This window comes from Dendrobium catenatum, unplaced genomic scaffold, assembly GCF_001605985.2.
Source record: "Dendrobium catenatum unplaced genomic scaffold, ASM160598v2 fragScaff_scaffold_1408, whole genome shotgun sequence".
In the NCBI taxonomy this organism is placed as follows: Eukaryota; Viridiplantae; Streptophyta; class Magnoliopsida; order Asparagales; family Orchidaceae; genus Dendrobium; species Dendrobium catenatum.
In genome coordinates, this window is record NW_021319870.1 from 269,183 (window position 1) to 291,681 (window position 22,499).

At 36.3% G+C, this 22,499-nt stretch overlaps 1 protein-coding gene across 2 annotated transcripts in view; it reads left to right on the forward strand.

Annotated features, from left to right (window-relative positions):
- LOC110114063 (protein CIA1) overlaps positions 1-14,777 on the forward strand; it is a 31,535-nt gene extending 16,758 nt beyond the window's left edge. Inside the window, exons 7-10 of one of the 2 annotated variants that reach the window (XM_020846814.2) lie at positions 12,242-12,304; positions 13,064-13,133; positions 14,288-14,371; positions 14,481-14,739. In XM_020846814.2, the coding sequence (XP_020702473.1) occupies positions 12,242-12,304; positions 13,064-13,133; positions 14,288-14,371; positions 14,481-14,552 (289 nt within the window). In that variant the 3' untranslated portion in view covers positions 14,553-14,739. Of the gene's footprint in view, positions 1-12,241; positions 12,305-13,063; positions 13,134-14,287; positions 14,372-14,480 lie in introns of both variants that reach the window. The other variant, XM_028699890.1, reaches the window with a different exon arrangement.
- Positions 14,778-22,499: the final 7,722 nt, after the last annotated feature.

Genomic DNA, 22,499 nt, shown 5'->3' on the forward strand with positions numbered 1-22,499 from the left:
CACATGTTATTAGTGACTCAGAGGAGGAACCAGAACTAGAACCTGCACCTGCACCTGCTAGTGAACCAAATTACCAAGATTTGATCGCTTAGAGTCTCATTTTGATCAAAGATTTGATCAAATTGAAACTCACTTACAGTAGCAGGATGTTCAGTACAATCAAGACATGATATATGTGAGAACAAATAAATGACATAAGTTCAAATATGCTCATGATAAGCAATTACTTTAATTTCTTCAGTACTATACCTCCTCCTCCTCTAGATCAGGGCTCATCAGAGTGACTCATGTACTTGCTTATGTTTTCTTTAGTTGATGTGATTATAATGTGGTAGTTTGTGATGTATTTTTCTTTTTCTTAGGTGTTGGTTTCATTTGATGTTTTTGTATTTGAGTTTTTATGTAGATTGATATCATTTCTTAGATTATAATATTCATTATAATGATATCAATATAAGTTATCTTGTTTTGGTTTTAATCTTGTTTTGAAATATGTATTAGCCTATATGAAAATCCCTAAAATTTTTTATCCTACAAGTGTTATAACTTAAACTGCAACTCAAAATTGAATTCATTAGAAAATCTAATTTTTTCTAAATTTAAGTTTTGCTTATAACTTGATATAATTAGGAATGTCAATTTCATGTCTCTTATTAGACTACATTAATGTTTAATATTATTATTGCAATTATAATGTTTTCTTATTTTGTATTTCACTTATCAATAAATATTGATGTACTTAGAAAAATTTAAAATTTTTTATTATTGATTTTAAAAAGATCAAGATTACTCTTGAAAAATGTACAAATGTACAAAAATTAAAAGGAATGCGCAATGGTTTCGAAATTTAAAAAAGAGGGACAAAATAAGCCCACTAGTAAAAAGATGCACAAAAATGTGCCACAACTATTGAAAAAAATGCGCAAAGCGTCATATGTGGTAGTTATTTCTTTCCATAATATTTCAATATCTTAATTCAAATTGATCTTCTGTACATTTATATTTTGTATTGAAATTTGAAATATACAAATTTTATATTTATCCTTTTATGCAATTATATTCTTTATCTTAGTGTCTAAATTGATTCATGTTTTTTATATATACTTTTTATTATCAATGTTATATCTCTTCTTAAATTCTATGAATCATGTTTATTTGCCTAATGATTTGATTTTATTTGCAAAATTTATTTCAATCACTTTTAAGGATCAATTATCACAGGATTATCATATGACTGCTTACACTTCTAGTTTTTTTTCTTCTTCTCTTTTTGCTATTATCAAAAAGGGGTAGAAAATAATGTTTGTATTGTTTTCTGTTATCGTATTTTTTTTTAAAAATATATATAAAAAAGAAAAGAAAAGTGAGATACATTTGTTGTGCAATGACTCCTTATTTACATATGTTCATCAATTCATAGGGAGTTTAGGAGATTCTTAAAATTTGAATATTATACAAACAATAATTGTTTTGACATCATAAAAAAGGGGGAGATTGTTAAGAGAGTTGTTATTTGCATGTTTTATCTTCTTGCAAATTGTATAATTTTGATGATTCCAAATATTATTGTTTTAGGCTTTGTTTTCTCCTAACATTTTTTTGAAAAATTATTTTTGCTCTTGTGTGGACTAACATTTCAGGAAAATCGAACTCCAAACTAATGAAGACTTCAAATCAAATTCAGCATGAGATAGTTTGTAAATTTTAATTGTATTGAGTTTGAGTGAGAGTCATTGTAATTGAGTAAATAAGCACACATACACTTGGGGAGATCTTAAAAAAAAAATCATACTGATCGTACGGGACGAACCAGGTTCGTACGGGACGATCAAGTCAGTTATCCCCTCGGAAGAGCAATGGAAAGAACAAGAAGTGAGAGAATTTTTCTAAGTCCTGATCGTCCAGATGAACTTTTATTCGTCCTAGGATGAAATGCTCTCTGGACAAGTTTCGTTCAGACGAAATCCTATATTCGTGCCAGGACGAAATGCTCTCTGAAAACTTTTCATCCAGACGAACTTCTATTCATCTCAGGATGAAATGCTCTCTGGAAAATTTTCATCTAGGCGAACTTCTATTCGTCCTAGGACGAAATGCTCTCTGGAAAATTTTTCGTTCAGACGAAACCTATATTCGTGCTAGGAGGAAATGCTCTCTGAAAAATTTTCGTCCAGACGAACTCCTATTCGTCTCAGGACGAAATGCTCTTTCTCTTGAAATTTTGGTAACGTCCTGCAGCTTGTCGAAACTAAACCATGGTATAACTGTTCGTACCGGACGAACTAAGTCCGTACGGGACGATAATTGTGTACGAAGTCAGTTCGTACCAATTTACATTGGGTTCGTATGCAACTTTTTAAGTAGATTCGTCCAGGACGATCCACGATTGTACAGGACGATCCACTATGTACAGAATTGAAAATCAGCAGTTTTTGGACGGTTTTTTGTGTCTTTCCTATATAAAATCCAATTAAAACTGCCTCTTAATCTTTTTGCCTACTGATCTTCGTGCCAACTGAAGGAAGACTCAAGGAGGGAGTGTGAGAGTGTTTGAAGGAGGATTCTTACTACTGGAGCGTGAATGATTCACTTGGTACTCAAATGTAAGAATCTCTACTTGTGGTTTTTGATTACTTCACTCTTTTCTCTCTTCTTTCTAGATTACTTGTGAGAAGATCTGTCAAGGAGATCCGGTTCTCTGCCGACACTTGGAGACTGTGAACAGCCGAAGGGTTCTCTGCCCACACTTGGAGAGTGTGAACAGCCGAAGGGTTCTTTGCCCACACTTGGAGAGTGTGAACAGCCGAAGGGTTCTCTGCCCACACTTGGAGAGTGTGAAAGGACGAAGGGTTCTCTGCCGCACCGGGTAGTGGTGAAAGAGAGTTTTGTAAAGGCTTCTCCGCCTTGCTGTGGGTGCAAAAGGAGAGTCACTAGTGGTATTAGTGCAATACTCGGAGGGTGCCTCCGGGGAGTGGATGTAGGTTGTGTCTGACCGATCCACTATAAATCTTGTGTCTTTTTATTTTCCGCTGCCTTTTGTTTTATTGTTTAACTTGTGGTTGAAAATGTTTTCTCTACAAAATTCATTAAAGTAAATTTTCGGTAAAAAATTTTAAAAGAGGGTAAAATTTTTAATTACCAATTCACCCCCTCTCTTGGTTAGCCGTTGGGACATAAGCTTAGGTTTAACAACCTAATTCATATTGAACAAGTTTCAACACAAAAACTCGCCTCAATACCCAATTGCGCAGTTTTAAACCTTGCTTTTCATTATTGGTTTGGATGATTTGATCATATTATATAATGTGCTAATGTATTAGAATAATTATAGAACATGCAAAATAGCTTGGAATTGTTGTTTATTCAAATTTTTTTATTCTTTTGATAGATCGTTGTATCTGATTTATTGTTTACCTGTCAAATTGCAATATTTATGCGTAACCTTGTTGTGATTTTTTTTTTCTTAATTTCTAGCTTGCTTTTGAATTGAACTGAACTGATCGATAGAAAATGTGGTAATTTTCTCGTAATTTAATTATGCACTTATTGATTATATCTTTGTAGTTAGTCACTCTTTATTTTCTTTTCACTTGAATATCCAACATTACGATAGCTGTCTATTATTTTTTGCTGTTTCCATCCCATAGTAATGCATTTCTTTAGACCGAAAGTCACTTGGAAAATTTGTTTGTTGGTTTGTCATTTCTTTGTGCATACTTGTAGAATGATGGTATTTTCCAGTTAGCTTAATTGGTAAAGACTTTAATAGTTGTGCCCTAGAACTCTATTTTTTCACAAAAAAAAAAAAAAAAGCTTACATGTGTATCTATAAACATAACTTATGTTACTTAAATGTGAGAAAATCACATTTACAACAACTAGAATACAGGTAAGCAACCATGCTATTTCTCAAAAAAATGATATGAATAATTAATCTTAAAGATTGGGTTTGTTTGAGTACCTTCATTGGATACAAAAACTAGTCATATTTTTAGATCATTTCTACTGATTTATTGTATACTACACTACTCGTGTGTAGCCCATAGAAATACACGTAGAGGTTACATTATTATTAGGTTGCTAAACAAACTAACATTTTGAAGTTCTTAGAGATAATTTCCATTTGTTCCCCTACTCAATATATTTTAAATTCTAACCATTTGCATTTTGGAGCACCTAGAGATAAGGTCTCATTTAAATTAATTCATATTTAAATCCTAACAAATAGATAAAGCTTATTGCCTAAATAAAAGAGAAGATAGTCTTAAACAAAAGGATAATTCTACCTATTAAATAAATAAGGCATAACCCTAATTGTTTTTCATGAAAGCAATGATAAAATACAATTAAATAGTAATTATTGCCTAGGGTGATCTAAATGGAGTTTGAGCTGGAATCTTGTTTGAAAGGACCTTGTACGCATCCATTACACTTTATTAGACCTTTATTCCACCCGTAACCATAAACTTGGTATTGCCACCAAGTGCTGTGGTGGAATTTCTTAGTCATTTATTTTGTGCTCACACGCTGTACATATTTTTTTTAGCTAGCTCACATGCATATGCTCTTATAGCTGCTGAAAGAAACTAGAGAAAAAAATAAGCAACAAGTGAGAGAAACTCTGGGATTTCTAGTGAGAGAAAACAGTTTATTTTTTTTCAAAATCCTGATTCGCGCTTTAGATGGCGGCGGATGGTTGCCGGCCGCCTTCAACGGCTGGCGGTCATTTTGAGAGTCGACGTGCAAATCCGACTCTATTATCATCGCGAACGAACTTAGCTTCTTCACCTCCAGCATTTGGTGATGATCTGCTGCAAGACGGAAAGGTTCGTTTCATGTCAAACAAGCCTTTAGTAATCAACGAAGGAGGTCTTCTGAAACAGGAAAAATCCTTGGAAATTATTGGCAAAGGTAAAAGTATTATCACTGAAAAACCTATGTGTTTTGAAAAACCTGGATCTTCCCCTACATCCAGGTAGATTTCAAAAATTGATGGTATGGAAGCCTCATCATCCAAATTAAAGGCAAATCCAATTAATGCTATGTTGGAAATGGAGAATTCTGATAAAATATGTAAGTGTGGTTCTCGATTCTGAAGACAGTAGTAGAAATATAAATTCTATGCTGGAAGCATCTACTCAGAAGATGGGAGAATATGGAAGTAAAGTTATTCAAAAGGATTTTCAAAATTCTGACCTGAACAAAGTTCGATTATGTGAGGAAGGCGATCTTGCTAGATGTGTTGAAGGAAATGCTCAACCTGTTACTCATTTGAAGGCTTCCAGTAATGTTTTAAACAATGCTTTGACAAAAAGAGAAACATTAATGTGTCAAAACTGGATTTCGGGAAAGACTTTGCAGGAGATGATGTTGTGGTAAAGCTAAACATTACAAATGAAATGGCGAATGCAAACAAGCTCCAGAAAGCTCTGGTTATCAAAGTATATGAAGAAAACATTCCATTTCAAATGGTTAGTATGGAGCTAAGGAGACAATGGTCTCAATTTGGCAAAATTTCATTTAACAATGTTTGGTTTGGGATGTGTGCTTTGTGCATTCGATGATCAAGAAGCATTGAACTTTGTTTTCTCGAACGGTCCATGGTATGTGAAGGATAACATAATTGGGCTGGATAGAAGGTCTCAATTTGGCAAAATTTCATTTAACAATGTTTGGTTTGTGATGGGTGCTTTGTGCATTCGATGATCAAGAAGCATTGAACTTTGTTTTCTCGAACGGTCCATGGTATGTGAAGGATAACATAATTGGGCTGGATAGATGGTCACCATCATTTTCCCCATTATCCTTGAAAGGTCTTTCTGCTCCGGTTTGGATTAGAATGCCAAACCTCCCACTCCAATGCTGGGCTGAAATCAACATTTGCAGGATTGCTTCAATGGTTGGCAAACCGTACATGATTGATGGAAATATCTTCCAATTGAGTAGAAGGGAATTCGCTAGAATTTGTGTACGCATTAACTTGGACGGAAAGCTTCCGTTGGGAGTTTGGGTTGAAGGAATTTATGGAAATTTTTTTTAAAAAATTGAATATGAAAAGATCCCGAATTTTTGCTTTAGTTGTGGTATAATTGGACATTTGAAAAACCATTGCTTTGAGAAGGATGTCAATGCTACTCAAACAACCAAATGCAATGATGCTTTGGCTACAAAAGGTCCTATTCAGGGAAAAGATGCTGCTAAAGAGATAGATCCCGGTGAAGATGAATACGGGTCATGGATACATGTCAATTTCAGGAAGAAGAAACATAAGTTCCAGGCTCAAAAATTTCAAAACAACCTTAATGATGATTCGGGTATTTCTAGAAGTATAAAGAAAAATACGTTGGTGTATAAAAAAGTTGAGAAAAATGTTACTGAAGAGAATGGGGAGAAAGCATTGGAAGCAAATGAAGTTACTTCGGTTGTGGAAAAAAGATTGGATATTCTAGAAGACATTCCAGATCCAGGTTTTCAGCATGGTGAAGATATAATAAATCTTGGTATGGATTCTCACTTACCAGTTATTTCAATTGATGATAACAAATTTAAACCGTTAGATGTTGAAGTGGAGGAAGGAGAGATTGTTATGCCTGCTAAAGGTGATGATCCTAAAGGAAATGATGACAGTATCTCTGTGGAGAATAGTATGATTCATATGGAAAGTGAAATTGGAAATGAAATGGAAGGAGGTAAGGAAGCTGGACCTAAGAAAAAAGGTTTGAAACAACTTAAAGGCTTAGGTCCTATCAAGGTGGCTACAAGGAGTAGAAGATTGGAGAATGATATTAAGGAAAAAGCGGGATTAATTCCCCTCTTTTACAATAATGTCATCCATTGGGTTTTGGAATTGTAGGGGAGCTAGGAAGATGAGAAATTCCCTTTACATTAAGGAGTTCGTAAGAGAAAATGGAATATTTTTTTCTTGGCTTATTGGAAACTAAGGTTTCCTTGTTTGATGGAAGGGATATAGATTTATTAATTGGTGCTGAGTGGGACTTCTTTCAAGTCCCTTATGTTGGACTTTCTAGTAGAATCATGGTAATATGGAGATCAAATATAGCTACATTCAATGTTTTGGAATCTTCAAACCAATTCATTATTGGGGAGATAGATGTTCCAAATAAAGGGAGTTGGAGAATTGCTACAATTTATGGAAATAAAGATGTATACAAAAGGAGAACTCTTTGGGAAAAATTATAACTTTATTCTACAAAGGATATGCCATTGGTTATTGGAGGAGATTTTAGTTGTCTTCTTAATAAGGAAGACAAAAGGGGAGGAAAAAGATTCATCTATTCCTTAGGTGCCAAAGAAATGGACTCTTTTCTTACAAATAATGATCTTCATGAGGTATGTTGTATTGGTCCCAAATTTACTTGGTGCAACAATAAATCGGGAGCTGATAGAATTCTAGAAAGATTGGATAGATGCTACTTAAATTCAATGGCATTAAGCTCTCCTCATCGGTTGGTGGTATGACACTTGGCTAGAATTGCCTCGGACCATTGTCCAGTGATTCTTAACATTTTTTATTATAAGCCCATAAAAAAACAAATCAGATGTGAAGACATCTGGATATCTAACCCTGCTTCCTTTGCGGTGGTTAAGAAAGCTTGGAAAAGGAAAACTGAAGGAGATTATGGCCATATGCTGAACTGTAAAATGAAAAGATCTTTAAAGGGTTTGTATTATTGGAGCAAAGATAAGCATAATTCCCTTGTTCAGAGGAAAGAATGCTTAAACAATGAAATTTTGGAACTTTAAGACAAAGACAATAAAGGAGGACTCTCGGGTGATGACAGCTTATTACTTTAAAACTAAGTGAGTGAGTTCACTTCTAATCTAGCTCGGCTTAACACATGGTGGAGGCAACATGCAAAGGTGAAATGGGCTATTGATGGAGATTGTAATACAAAATTCTTTCATGCACACGCTAGTGCAAGAAGAAATGCCAACTTTATAAATAAAATAAAAAATGAAGATGGATTGGTAATAGAAGATCTACTCCAAATTGAAGACAGATTTATTGATTTCTTTCAGGAAAAATGAAAATATAGGGGATGCAAATTGGAAGGATGGCCGGATTCTTGCTCCTCTGGATGAAGAAGATGCTAATTATTTAAACAGAGAATTTTCATTTGAAGAAGTAGCCTTTATCAAAAATACTGGTAACTTCATAGCTCCTGGATGTGACGGCATCACATATAAATTTCTTAAAGTCTATTGGAGCATCATTAAGGATGATCTTTGGAAGGCCCTTAAGCTGTTTTTTCAAACAGGTAAAATGAACTCAAAATGGAAAGAAATTATGGTTGTGCTAATTCCTAAAGTTTCTAGTCCAATCTATCCTTCTGAATTCAGACCAATCAGCTTGTGCAATGCGGTATACAAGGTGGCTGCTAAGGTGATTCTTAATAGAATATCATCCGTTATTCCTAAAGTGATCTCGGAAGAACAAGCAACATTTATAAAAGGCAGATCTATGTCAGATCATGTAATGTTGGCTCACAAATTATTCTACAAATTCAGACATTCAAAATCTAATAAAGGATTGGTTTCTTTTATGTTAGATTTGGAGCAAGCTTATGACTCCATGGGGTGGCCAACATTGGAGAAAGCATTGAAGTATTTCGGTTTTCATTCCTTCATTTCGTCCGTGATTGTAGAATGAGTTACAAATCCAAAGTTTTTCTCTAATTATTAATGGGAATTCATCAAGATGGATCGAGGCCAAATGCGGGTTTCGTCAAGGTTGCCCCTTATCACCCTATATGTTTATCCTTTGTGCTCAATTATTGTCAAATGCTTTTAAACATAGAGGTGTAAATTATGGTGTTAGCATTAGTCCAAATGGTCCCAAGATCTCACATTTATTATTTGCGGATGACATCATAATTTTTTTAGAAGCAAAGTTGAAAATGGTTAAGAATATCAAAGGTATAATAGAAGATTTTTGTAGTTGGACTGGACAAAAAGTGAATGCAAATAAAACTTGTATTCTTTTTGGGAAAATGGTTAGAAGAAGGAAGAAGAAAATCATATCTCGCATAATGGGTATTAAAGTTAAAGAATTTCATTATCTTGGTATCAAGATAATATTGAGAAGGTTAGTTGGTCAGGACTTTCAATTCATCATTGAAAAGGCACTTAAAATGATTAACATTTGGGGAAGCAAATACATTTCCTTGGTTGGGAAAATAAATTTGGTCAAATCTGTTTTACTGTCATATACGGTTTTTCATAGCTCTCATACTTTGATTCCAAAGGGTATCCTTCATGAGATGGACAAAATATGTAGAAGCTTCATTTGGAACAAGCTAAATGGTATTCATGGTATGCATTATGTTAATTGGAGTACTATGTGTTTGCCAATAAAATGGGGGTGGGAGAGCACTTCATTCTTGTCAGGACAAAGTAGGTCCTCTAAGAGCAAAGATAGCTTGGAGATACAACCAAGATGAAGATTCACTATTGCACAAAGTGCTGTTTCCGAAATATGGGCGCTTATATGGAGAAGTTTTTTCAAAAAAGATTTACGGCTTCCAAAATTATTCATAATGGCGGAGTTTACCTTAAACCCATTGTAAGATGGGATATTGCTAATGGTGAAAGGATAAATATTCTTGAAGACATTTGGATATTGGATAAAAACCATAGCAGCTGGCCTACTTTTGTAGCTTTGCAAGGAATGGAGGATAGCACGGTGGATAGATTTATTTCAAACGGATGTTGGAATATAGAGGAGCTGGGGAAAAACTTTGGGCCTGATCTCATCAACTTGATTACTCAAAGTAGCATTATGATGGAACTTGAGTTGCAAAATTCGGAATCCAGGAAAAACAGCCCAAAAACAGTGGAAAAATAGAGGATTTCTTGGATGAAAACACTCACAAACACTTCGGTTACTTAAATATCAAAAAACTTACGAGTTTCCACGGATACAATGCTCTCAATTCGAGAAGAGAAGCTTTCTCCCAAGCCCTAGATTAGAAGAAACTAAAAACAGCCACCAAAACAAGATGCCTCCATAACCAACCCTAACTCCCTTTTAACTCCCACAAAACCCCCCATAAACCCCTAATTACCCCTAGGGAAAACACATCATCCTCCCTCTTCAATTTGGTGGCCATCTTGGGCCCACCCGCCTCCTCTCTCCCTTTCGGCTGACCTCCCAGGCAGGCGGGTTCTCCGCCTGCAGTACGTGAGAACCAGCCCTTTTTGGGCCGGTGTTGCTGTGGGCTGGACCGGCCGGTCCGGTCCATCACATTAATGCTGAGTTGAGTAAAGATAGCATGGAACTGATTTCCAGAAATTCTGGGAAATCAATCTTTTCATTGGCATATGAAGATGCTACACAAAATACACAAAGGGTCTTGTATTGGAGCTGGATAAAAAAGGCAAAACTATCTCCTCGGGTTGAAGGGTTTTGGTGGAGGATGTTTGACAAAGCTATCCCTACAAATATGTTCTTAAGTTACAGAAGATTGCAAATGCATTGTGAATGTCCAAGAGGATGCAACATGATTGAGGATATTGAATATGTAGTTGTAAAATGCAAAAAATTGATTGAGGTATACCAATTCTTAAATCAATGGGGATTTGGAATTCCAAATTTTGAATCATTGACAGATTGTTTAAATTGGATTCCAAACCAAAATTGTTGGGTGGTAAATCTGTTCTATAATGTCATCTATTTCTCATGGAAAGCGAGGAATAAAGTGATACACGAAGGCAAAGATGATGAATCGTTATATGTTGCTTCGGAAGCACTCAGTTTGGCTACAATTTTTGCTTCCAATTTTGCTGTTTTATCGGGTAAATGGGATGCTAATCAGCTTTATAAGCTATTGAATGATCGTTGGCACCCCCCTCCACCGGAGTGGATCAAGGTAAATGTTGATGCTTCCTTACTTACATCTTATAAAGCTGGAATTGGGGGAGTTTTCCGTGACTTTAAAGGCAGATTTTTATTGGCTTTTGGACATAATTGTGTTCATTGGGATATATCAAGACTTGAAATGTTAGCCATCCGATCAGTCAAACAAGTGTTTAAAGATTGGATGTTAAACTACAAAGGTATCATCATTAAAAGTGATAATGCAAATATCATTAAAGAGATCCAAGAAGAGATTTATGGAAATAAGAAAGATTTGGGACTTTTTTTTCAAAAATATCAAAAATGTTATTTTTAATTGTATTGATAGGAAATGCAATAAGTTAGCGGATCTTTGGGCTAACTATGCTATTGTTAGTTCATTTGTTTGGGATGATTTAGTTCAAATAAGGTTCCTCCCTCTTTTATTTCTTTGTTAAAGGAGGAATCAAGTGTAATTTCTTAGTTTCTTGTTTCTTATGCTTCTAATAATAATTTTAATGCACTAGGTTGCATTTTCCTAAAAAAAATTATAGTTGCTGAACATTTGTTAAAAGATGAGCCAAGGTCGTACCAGGAAGTAATGAACAGAGATGAGAAGGATTCTTGTTTTGAGTTAATTTTGTAACATTTTCATACAATCACAGTAACGTCTGTTTTGATGAATGACTAGTCACTGAGTAATTTATATTAACAATATAGAAACACCATTTAATCATTGTAAAGGAAAAAAAATCATAATACATCATATAAATGGTACAGCGTTTGTAGCCGTAAATAATACTGGCATTATGAATTTCTTGGCCAATCATTATTTATTGGATAAAATTTTGCTCAAGGTATCCCGAGCAAAGTTCATTTAGGATGAATCTTAAAGCCGTTGAATTTATTTTAATATTAGTGTAATAAATGGGTAATCAATCAAAATTTATATTTTGCACCTCTCAAAGTAGATCTGACAATTTTAAAATTCATTTTGATGAATGTTTATTAAAACTCAAGGTGCTGACATGAATTTTTTCCTCAATTATGTTTAATCATACCTGAGCCAAACCCAGTGTTGTATGAATTTAGCTAAGTGATGAAAACGACCATATTGAAAAACATTTGATGATTGTACCTGATCATTTTTATCAACTTTGTGGCATGAGTGTTTGCCCGCCTCGTTGGGCCATCATATTCTAAAAGTTTAGTTGCCTCCTTTTCCTTAAGGAGAGATCATACCTCGGTTTGTTTGATGGAGAATGCTTATGTTGATTTCTCTAGAACTGTTACAATTCAATCTTGACCGTCAACATGAGTTCTTAAGTGCTAACTCATTTGCACTTAAATCTTATCTCCTTAACGGTTACCAATGAACTCTTTCAGGTTTCACCTCTGCACTCTATCAGGATATCAGGACCGGACAGTGTTTTCAGTTAATTGGTCAAGGTGAATTTCATCATTTTATCAATCATAATATTCGTTTCCTTTTGCTGTATCTGCATCTAGTGGAGAACAGGAAGACATAGTGAACGACTTTAATGATTTTCTATTGATTTCCAAAATCATTGTAGAACTGTTATTGTAGTGACATTTTCACAGGTGGGCATTCATCATGGTGCTGTAGTATTTCAACCAACTAATGTTTTTTTTAGCCTTTTTGTTTGGGGTTGGCTTAGATTTTAGTTTACTTTTTGTTTCTATCTTCAAGAGTACTTCAATCACGTTAATATTTAAATTTATTAGGTTCGACTTTGGATGAATATGAGCTTTATAATTTACTTGATAAAAAATTAGGATAGATTGTATGAATGAAGAGTTCTAAGGGTGTAATCATAGTTTACTTAAACTGAAACATGACACTTTTTCTCGTAGTAGTTCCAAGAGCATGTTAATGGATTTCCCCTCCAGTCTGAGCTCTGAACTTACTGCCACAATTACCAGTTAACTTTTATTTTAGTTTGTGAGAGTACGTTGAGAGTGAATCTGGTTGATGGGACACTAGCCAGGGTGACATGATTTTCTGTGTTTTCCTAGCTAAATGAAGTACCTTAATACTGCTATATATATAGGAGGCTTGGCATTTAAACTTTCATTAAATGAAATAATTTTCTTACCTTGTGCACCTTTTACACTGTTTACAATTTGATTAATTAGTTTAAAATAGATTATTGGATTCACTTTATTATTATTTTTTCATTCTTATAGGGATGGTATTATTGCTACTGGAGCAGCTGATGATTCTATTTGCCTTTTTCATGAGACAAAAGATTCTTTGGTACTTCCTATTCCCCTTTCAATAAATATAGGGATTTTTAGTTGGAGGATAAACTTTGCAGCATGTCCGTATCTTTTTTGTTATGAGTCTGCAGTAAAATCCCCCCCCCCCCCCCCCACCCCCCCCCCCCCTCACTAAGAAAAAAAAAAGGTCCTCTTTATGAACCAACTTGTCTTTTGCTTTCAGAAGGTCAATGTTGGCTTTTGAGGTAGTTAATAAGATTAAGATTCGTGTCAATATTGTAAGAAGTATGCCAGCATAATTTAGGTTTATGTACAAATGAGCAGATAGTGACATTTAGGTTTTCTCTGTTGAGTAATATCCAGATCATACGCTAGGGTTGTAACTGAGTCCGTTTGACTTATCTTAGCTCGATTGATGGCTCAATGAATTAACAAGCCAAATTGAAGTTAATTCCGACTTGATTCATTTGTTCTTGCGCCAGCTCAACTCATCAAATGTTGAGCTAACTTGTTAAAAAACTAATAATATTAAATACACTATATTTATTAGAATTTGATGATTTGAGTACAAATTTATAAAAAAAAATGATCAGAATGGTCCCTTGACTCAATATAATATACCAAAATAGTCTCTAATTATATTAAATGTCCATTTTGATCACTCAAAGAAAAATCAAAATTGTCCCACCATGAGACTAATTTGATTCCTTTTTAAAGACTTGTGGGAAGAAAATAGTCATTTAATATAGTTGGTGATAATTTTGGTCCTTCATAAAAAATCAAGGGACCATTTTACCCTTTTCCCTTATCAAAAATATTTTAAAAATTCTTTCCTAGCTCAATGGATTTCTTATTATTATTTCATAAAATTTTCATTTCTTTTTTCATTTTTCTTATAGCAGTTTGAATTAAAGTCAACTTTTCTCTTTATGATAAACGAGCCGAATGTGAACTATTTCAAACTCATAAAATTGAGCTTCAACTCGACCTCTAACTTGATAACCTAGGCAAGTGTAAACTGAGAATGGTTCAAGCTCAACACATGCTTTACACCTCTAGTACTCCCAGCTTCCATCTCATTCTTTATTGTCATACTTGATTGAGCTATAAGGATCCATTTATCCCTCTCAGGAGAGTTTCTGGAAAATGTAGGCTACAAGATTCTGGTCTAAGTTTATCTCGAATATGCAGGTTGGTGGGCTATCATACAGCTTAATTCTGAAGAAGGACAAAGCTCATGACATGGATGTGAACTCTGTGCAGTGGAATCCCAACGTAAATATTAATCTCAAGCTCCTTTAGTGAAGGCCATATTTCTTTCTCAGCTAATCGTTGTTGTCGGCGAGAGGTTTAGCTCACTTCATCGTGGTTTAAAATTTCTCAGGAACCGAAAATTCTTGCTTCAGCGAGTGACGATGGCTCAATAAAACTATGGAGACTAACACAAGTTCCCTGAAGAAATGTAAACTGGTTCCATTCAAATCTTGTTATTATCTTTCATAGCTGAAATGCATGCTTTATTTTTACCTTTTTCTAGATTTTTCTTTTCATGTAGCTGCCATTTACTCAATTTCCTATGAAGAGAAGATTTCCAAATTTCATGGATGATCTGATCCGTTTTATGGACATATAACCCTTTCACACCTTCTGTTGGCAATAATCTTTAGTGCTTACTTTGTCAGAGAAATTCCATTAGGAAATGTATACTTGCAGAATTGAATTGTAATACGCCATGGAGCAAAATCAGCAAAAAAAAACTAACAGAACAGCAGGTAAAACAGCAGCAAATAGAAGGAATAAGGGCTGATTTTTTATTAATAACTCGACGAGAAACAAGATACAAGTGATTTACAATTAGATAGGTAGATTATCTCTCCCAAACAACCTAGTCCTTGCTAGGAAGTTCTCACAAAAGAAAAACTACAAAAATTACAGCAAACTCAAAATATGCATGCCTCAATAAACCCTCGCCCCCTCAAATAAACTTTCAAATTACCTCCTTAAATAAGCTTTCAAGTTACCTCCAAAACAGATTTGTTTCCTTATTAATTTTTCTCTTTTATTTAAATTTAATTAGGAAATCTTTCCCTATTATTTAAATTCAATTAGTAAATCTTTCTCTCTTAAATTCAATTAGAAATCTTTCCTAATTTATCCTCCCTTTAATTCCTCTCATAACATAATGAATTAATTTTTTATTGGGCCTTACAAGGGGGCCTGAAATCACCCCCTTGGATCTTGCCTTGTCCGCCCTCCCTGATCCATCTCCCCCAAGCTCGAGGCCTACTGGACCGGCCAGTCCAACCACTCCTAGGCCTCTGCTGCTATATCAATGCTCCCCTCCTCGAATTGCATCTTATCCTCAATGTGTAAGGATGAAAATTGTTTCATGATCATCTCATAAGGTTCCCATATAGCTTCATAGAAATCCTTCCATCGAACATGGACCTCCTTTGCTCCTTTCGTCCCTTATATTGATCTCCATAGGTTTCAAAATCACTTCCATTTCCTCAGTTAAAGTTGCCGGCAGTGAGGAAGTGGGTGTGTGATCTTCGATAATACGTTTCAGCTGTGATACATGGAATATTGGATGCATGGCTGATGCTGTTGGTAACCCCAGACGATAGGCTACTTCCCTAATATGATTCATCACCTTATAGGGTCCAAAATATCTTGGGGATAACTTCTCATTCCTCATCTTGGCCAGTGTCTTCTGTTTATATGGTCTTAGTTTCAGATAAATTTTATCCCTGGGCTTGAGTTGTACTTCCCGTCTGTGTTCATCTACTTTTTTTTTTCATAAATTATTGAGCCCTCAATAGATGCCCTTTGAGTTCTATTGATATTTTGTCCTTCTTCTCCAAGTATTGATCTACACTAAATACTGGTGTAGTGCCTTTCCCGTAGTGTATCAAATGGGGTGGGTCCCTCCCATAAAGGATCCTGAAGGGGGCCATCTGTGCGACTGTGGAAGGACGTATTGTACCAATATTCTTCCCATGCTAACCATTTGGCCCATAATTTTGGTGTTTCAAATATGAAACAATGCAATTTTTGTATTTTGACCCAAGAAAATAGTTTTTTAGGAGTTATTTTAAGTCAAATTTGAAAATCACCTTCGCTATAACATTTATATTGTAATATTTTAATTATATTATTTTTTTTGTTATTTTTGGGCATTAGTACAAATCATTAAGAAATTGATACATATCGATACAAGTTAGTATTTTTGGACCGTCAGGTGTTTGTTTTGCAAACCGATTTCACAAGTATTTTTTAAATAAATTGATTTTAATTATTGATATTTTTCTATAATTTTTTAAGTTTCAAAATAATTTATATGAATTTTATACTGAAAAAATAATTAAATTATATAGTTATATGTATGTTATAATATTAATTTATTCAAAATATCTTAAAGCATTGTATAATTTTATTTGAAATCCCTTTTCTCTTATTCATTTCGGCTAACATAGAAGGTTTAGAAAAATTAAGAGAGAAAAGAGAAGAAAGAGAAAGTAAAAGCTAGGTTTTGGAGGTCGTGGTGCTATTTTTGTCGTGATCCTTTTTGCTTGTCTCGCTGCAAGGAATTGTACTCTATTTTTTATTTCAATAATTTTGTATTTTTGATATTTATTTTATCAAATTTGTATTTCCATTACCGAAAAACGATGATAATTTTGTAGTGATAAAAACATTCACCGCATAACTTTTGGTATGCAATATATCTCATCAATATGAGCAGTTTAATAGGAGTATATTGAATTTTTACCTGTTAAATTGAATGATATGATTTTTTGAAGTAAATGCATAGTATATAAATTTGATATATGATGATTAGTTGCTTTTACTGGATATAAATTTATTACTATGATGATTTATAGAATCTCTGATTAATTAATTAAGAAGATAAAAAAAAATCTTCCAAATTTGATTATGGTATGTCTCCACGCTCTTGTTGACTGCTTCCATCTAGCCGTCTATTTGTAGGTGATATGTTGTGCTCCTTTTTATGATCGTTCATTGCATTTTGAATAGCTCCCTCCAAAAAAGATCGAGGAATAACTCCGTTATCCACCAAAACTACCACAGATTGCTCTTCAATTTGCTTCCTTACTTTCATGATGTGATTTGCAGTAAATTCCACCATAGAGTGCAAGGACACCTCTGCCACTTCCAAATTCAACTGTTCTGTCTCCTCCAGTACATCCTCCAACTCGTCTCCGCTCGACTCTTCCCCTTCACAGACCATGAAGACTTGAAGGGCTCGATTATTGTACATATGATCGGGTGTAAATCTCTCATCACACCTGAAGCATAGTCCTTTCGCACGTCTATCCTATATTGCTTCTTCTATGAGATGTTTGAATTTATCTCCAGGACGAACTCTTGTGCCTTTCTCCTTAGGTGCTTCCCTTTGAAATGACATCATTTGGGTCCTTGGTGTAGGGTCATAGAGGTACTCATGTAAGTCCCTCCCATGGGGTTGTTCTAGTTAGCCTTCTCCCTCTGATGTTTCTCCTGTACCCATTGTGCTAGCTCAATTGTCTCTCTCAACCCTCTAGGCCTCATCACTTTGAGCTCTGCCCTTATGTCTTTCCTAAGACTCTTCTTAAAATTTCCTTCGAAACCTTCCTTAGAAATTCCCCTCAGTCTACCTGACAGCAGGTCAAAGTTCTCCCGATACTCCATGACGGTCCCTTCTTAAGTTAAGGTATAGAACTGTTCATAGAGGTCCCCTTCCCGAATGGCTCGAAAATGTTCCAACAAACAATCCTTAAATTCCCCCCAAGAATAGATTAGATATCTAGATTCTCTCCATTGAAACCAAGCTAGGGCTTTTCCTTCCAAACATTGTCCTACCACTATGAGTTTTTCTTCTTTTGTCAGACCATTAATTGCAAAGTAATGCTCCACTCATTACGCACATCCCTGAGCATCTTCCCCTTGAAAGTCATCTTTAACTTCCTCGATCTTGCATCCATACCCCACTAGTTTCTCCCACAGTTGGTTCCCCCTGTGTAATGGTGGTGTAATTTTCTCCCTTCTTCCCTTGGCAGATTTGAACCATATCATTTGGCCCAACCATTGCTTCCTCCAATCCACCTTCCCTCATGCCTAGGTGGTCTCCAAAAGGGTTCAGATTCTCCTATTCTCGCTGCCCTCTCTTCTGTATACCTCGAAATGCCTCCCATCAGAATCCCCCTAGTTAGTCCTTGAGGGAATACACTCTCCACTTTATCATCATCTTCTTGAATTGTCTTCCCCTTCCGATCTGCTCTAGGAATAGTCGGCGAAGCCTTCGATTGCATTTAAATCAACTTCTTTATCATGCCTTCCATATTTCCAAAATGGCTCTCCATGGAGGAGAACTTCCTTCTATTACGGAAACTTATTCCTCCATCCCGGAATGTTTCTCTTGCATTTCGGCCATAAGCTATTTCATCTCGCTCTCCAAAGCTTCCATCTTTTTTGCTGCCATTTATAGATTTTGGGTTCTAATCCGCGAAAAACAACAAAAATTGATGAATTTGACTTCCAAACAATGAAAATCAGTAGCAGAAATCGGCGATGGGGACTTTAACTTTCAGCCCAAAACACTACTCTTATACCAATTTGATACGCCATGGAGTAAAATCTACAAAAAAAAGAAAAAAAGGAACAACAGGGGAAACATCAACAAATAGATGGAATAAGGGCTGATTTTTTATTAATAACTCAATGAGAAACAAGATACAAATGATCTATAATTATAGAAATAGATCATTTCTCTCAAACAACCTAGTTATTGCGAGGAAGCCCTCATAAATTAAAAACTACAGAAAACTAAGTAAACTCAAAATATACATACCCCAAAATAAACTCTAGACCTCTCCTTAAATAAGCCCTCAAATTGCCTCCAAAACATATTTGTTTCCTTATTAATTTCTCTTTAATTTAAATTCAATTAGGAAAAATTCCCTCTTGATTTAAATTTAATTAGAAAATCTTTCCCTCTTGATTAAATTCAATTATGAAATATTTCCTAATTTACCATTCATTTGATTCCTCTCCTAATATAACAAATTTATTCTTTATTGGGCCTCACAAAAGGGGCCGAAATCTCTACCTGGGAGCTTGCCTGGTCTGCCTCTCCTTGGTCCGTCTCCCCTGGGTTGGGGGCTTGGTGCCTCATTGATTGCAATCTAATTTCAGCACTTTTCTCTACTATATCCCCATCGGTTCTACCTTACATACTTAATCTTTTCTCAGCACATGAGGTATGGATCATTATCGAACGACGACTACAACCCACAAATCGCTCTTGCATCATTAGCTCAAAAAATGAGCTTCACCACATCCAGATGTGCGATCACTCCATAACCCAATATCTCGCCTAGATAAAGTCTCTTGTGGGCAACATTGTTGCGGCCGACTCCCACATCGACTATAAGGTTATCATCCTCTACATCATCAATGGACTTCCCTCCACCTATAACTCTTTCAAAATAGCCATCCGCACCTCCCTTAATCCCATTAGCTTGGATGTCCTATACTCCTTGTGTAGCGAGGAGATCAATCTTTAGAATGAGCAGCTGAAAGATGCCACTCAGGCATTTGAAACCACCGCTCTCTTCTCCAGTCACATCGGCTCTGCGCAACCGCTTCACATGCTTCAATCCTACTCATCCCTCCCATGGTCGAGGATCACCAACACACCCATTCTTATTCCCCAACCGTTCACCTCAATCCTCACCTGTCACTTCCAACCGTCTTACCTGCCAAATATGTGGTAAACCAGGGCATTCCTCCCTCAATTGTTGGCATCGCTGCAATCTACAATTTGCCCCACCCTCCTTGTGAAACCCACGCGCTGTACTCACACAACAACATTTTGCTCACATGATAGAATGGGTATTAGATTCTGACGCTTCCACTCATCTCACCTTAGATGCCTCAAATCTGCAATTACCGGCACCTTATGTTGGAGCTAATTCCATTTCGATAGCCAACGGCAGGTCGCTGCCCATCCAGCACAGCGGCCATAGACTTCTTCCGCTTCTTGATTCCTCCCGTAAGCTTCATCTTCGACATCTTCTACATGTCCAATTTCTCTCTCTCGCAACCTTCTTTCTATCTCTAAACTAACATCTGACAATAATTTATCCATCTCATTTGATGCCCATGGCTTCGTAATCAAGGATCTTTAGAACAATCAAACTCTTCTTCATAGACTCAGCCGTGATGGTCTTTACCAAGTTCGCACATCTCCGCCCACCACATCAACAACACTCCATGCTACAGCCGCCTCTACCTCCCTCTGACATGTGCATCTCAGCCATCCCCATCATTATATCTTATCTACACTAGCTAAACACACACCATCTCTATGTAACTTCTCTTCTTCCTCCATATGTATCTCTTGTAATGTGGCTAAAATCCACAACCTCCCTTTTAATACAAGTACTTCATCTTCCACAACAACATTTGAACTAATACATTCAGATGTCTGGGGTCTGGCACTGTTGCCCTTTCTTGATGGCATTACACATTAAGTCAGCTACCCCTATACCCTGAGCAGAATGGGGTAGTCAAACGCAAAAACCATCATCTTCTTGATCTCACACGAACACTTCTTCATGCCGCTCATCTGCTGCTCATCTTCCTCCTCTTTTCTAGGCTGAGGCCCTATCGTCTGCAAACTATCTCATAAATCAACTTCCAACAAAAGCCATCTCATTACAAATTCCTTGCCACAAACTTCACGGTCATCCTCCATCCAATACTCATCTTCGCATATTCGACTGTCTATGTTTTCCCTGTCTACTACCTTAAGCACCTAATAAGCTCTCCCCTTGCTCTCTTGAATGCATCTTTCTGGGCTACTCCATCTTTCAAATAGACTACCGATGTCTCCACCTTAACACCAACAGAAAAATACATTTCACATCACGAGTTCCTTGAGCAAACATTCCCATTTCACAATTCCTCCACCACTACATCTATTATCCTACCCGCCCAACACCTACCACTATTGCTAGTTCCAACATCTATTATTCCAACCTCCACTTCCCCTGAACCTGCTCCCACATCATTTCCAATTCCATCGCCGCCTACACTGCCACATTATACCACCAGCATTTCGGCCTCACTCCCCTCCAATTTCTCCAACAACCCAAGCACCTCATTCACAAGAACTTTTATTCGGTCCGGTGAACGTACGCTCCTCTACATTCGGCCACCAATATTTTAGCGCCACGTAGCATAAAGAAAAGTCGCCGACCCGACCCGCTGTTTTTTGGGTTCTCACACGTGCGTTTTTTTAAATCCTTGACGAGCCGAACAACATCCCATCACCTTTTGGATATATTTCAAATACCTAGCAATACCGAGCAAATACCAAGTTGTACCTAGTTTTTTCTAGCAATACCGAGCAAATACCTAGCAATACCGAGCAAATCCCTAGCAATACCGAGCAATCCTGAGCAAATACTGAGTTATACTGAGTTGTACCGAGTTGTACCAAGTTTTTTCTAGCAATACCGAACAAATACCTAGAATACCGAGCAAATCCATAGCAATACCGAGCAAATCCTGAGCAAATACTGAGTTGTACCGAGTTGTAAAAAACTCGGTACAACTCGGTATTTGCATGGTATTGGTCTTCACAGAGCGGTATTTCTCATTTTTGCAAAGCAATACCTAGCAAATACCGAGCAAATACCGAGCAATACCGAGAAAATCGCGAACATAGCATTCCCGGGTTCTGCTCCCGGTCAAGTCGTCGGGCCGCGCGGTTTAGAGTAAGAGCACGTGGCGACATGTTATTGGCGGCCGAACGTAGCTCTACGTCCGGTCAGAGGACGTAATAATTGTTCCATTCACAAACACATTATAGCTTCACCCTCCACCTCCACCTAGCCACCCCATACAAACCATGCTGAAATCAGGACTCTCACGGCCAAAGAAAATATTCGATCTCTTTGCCACTCATTCATCCCATTCAACTCCCACCAATTATACCAAAGCCATGAGTTTTTCTCCAAATTACACTCATTTATCATATGACCAATTTTTCACATTTGAAACAAAATGTTGAAATATTCTCGTACTCCAAATTTTGAAAAAAATCGGTTATCTCTACCTTCCAGCCAAACACCCAAAGGAAGTTTCTTGTATAAAGCAGCACGTACACAGAGCCTCACAAACTCTCTTCTCCCCCACTGGAATATATTAACATCTATCAACATAAGTATTACAATTAAAGTAGCAATTCCTGCTACATTAGTCTCATCCCAATAATGAAGAGGTAAGTTCGGCATCCTCACTCAGATAGGAGATGTCAATCCCTTAAAAAAGTTGTAGAAAAATCTGGAGTCCACTTATCTCCACCCACAATATGCCCCCTCACAAAACAATAGAC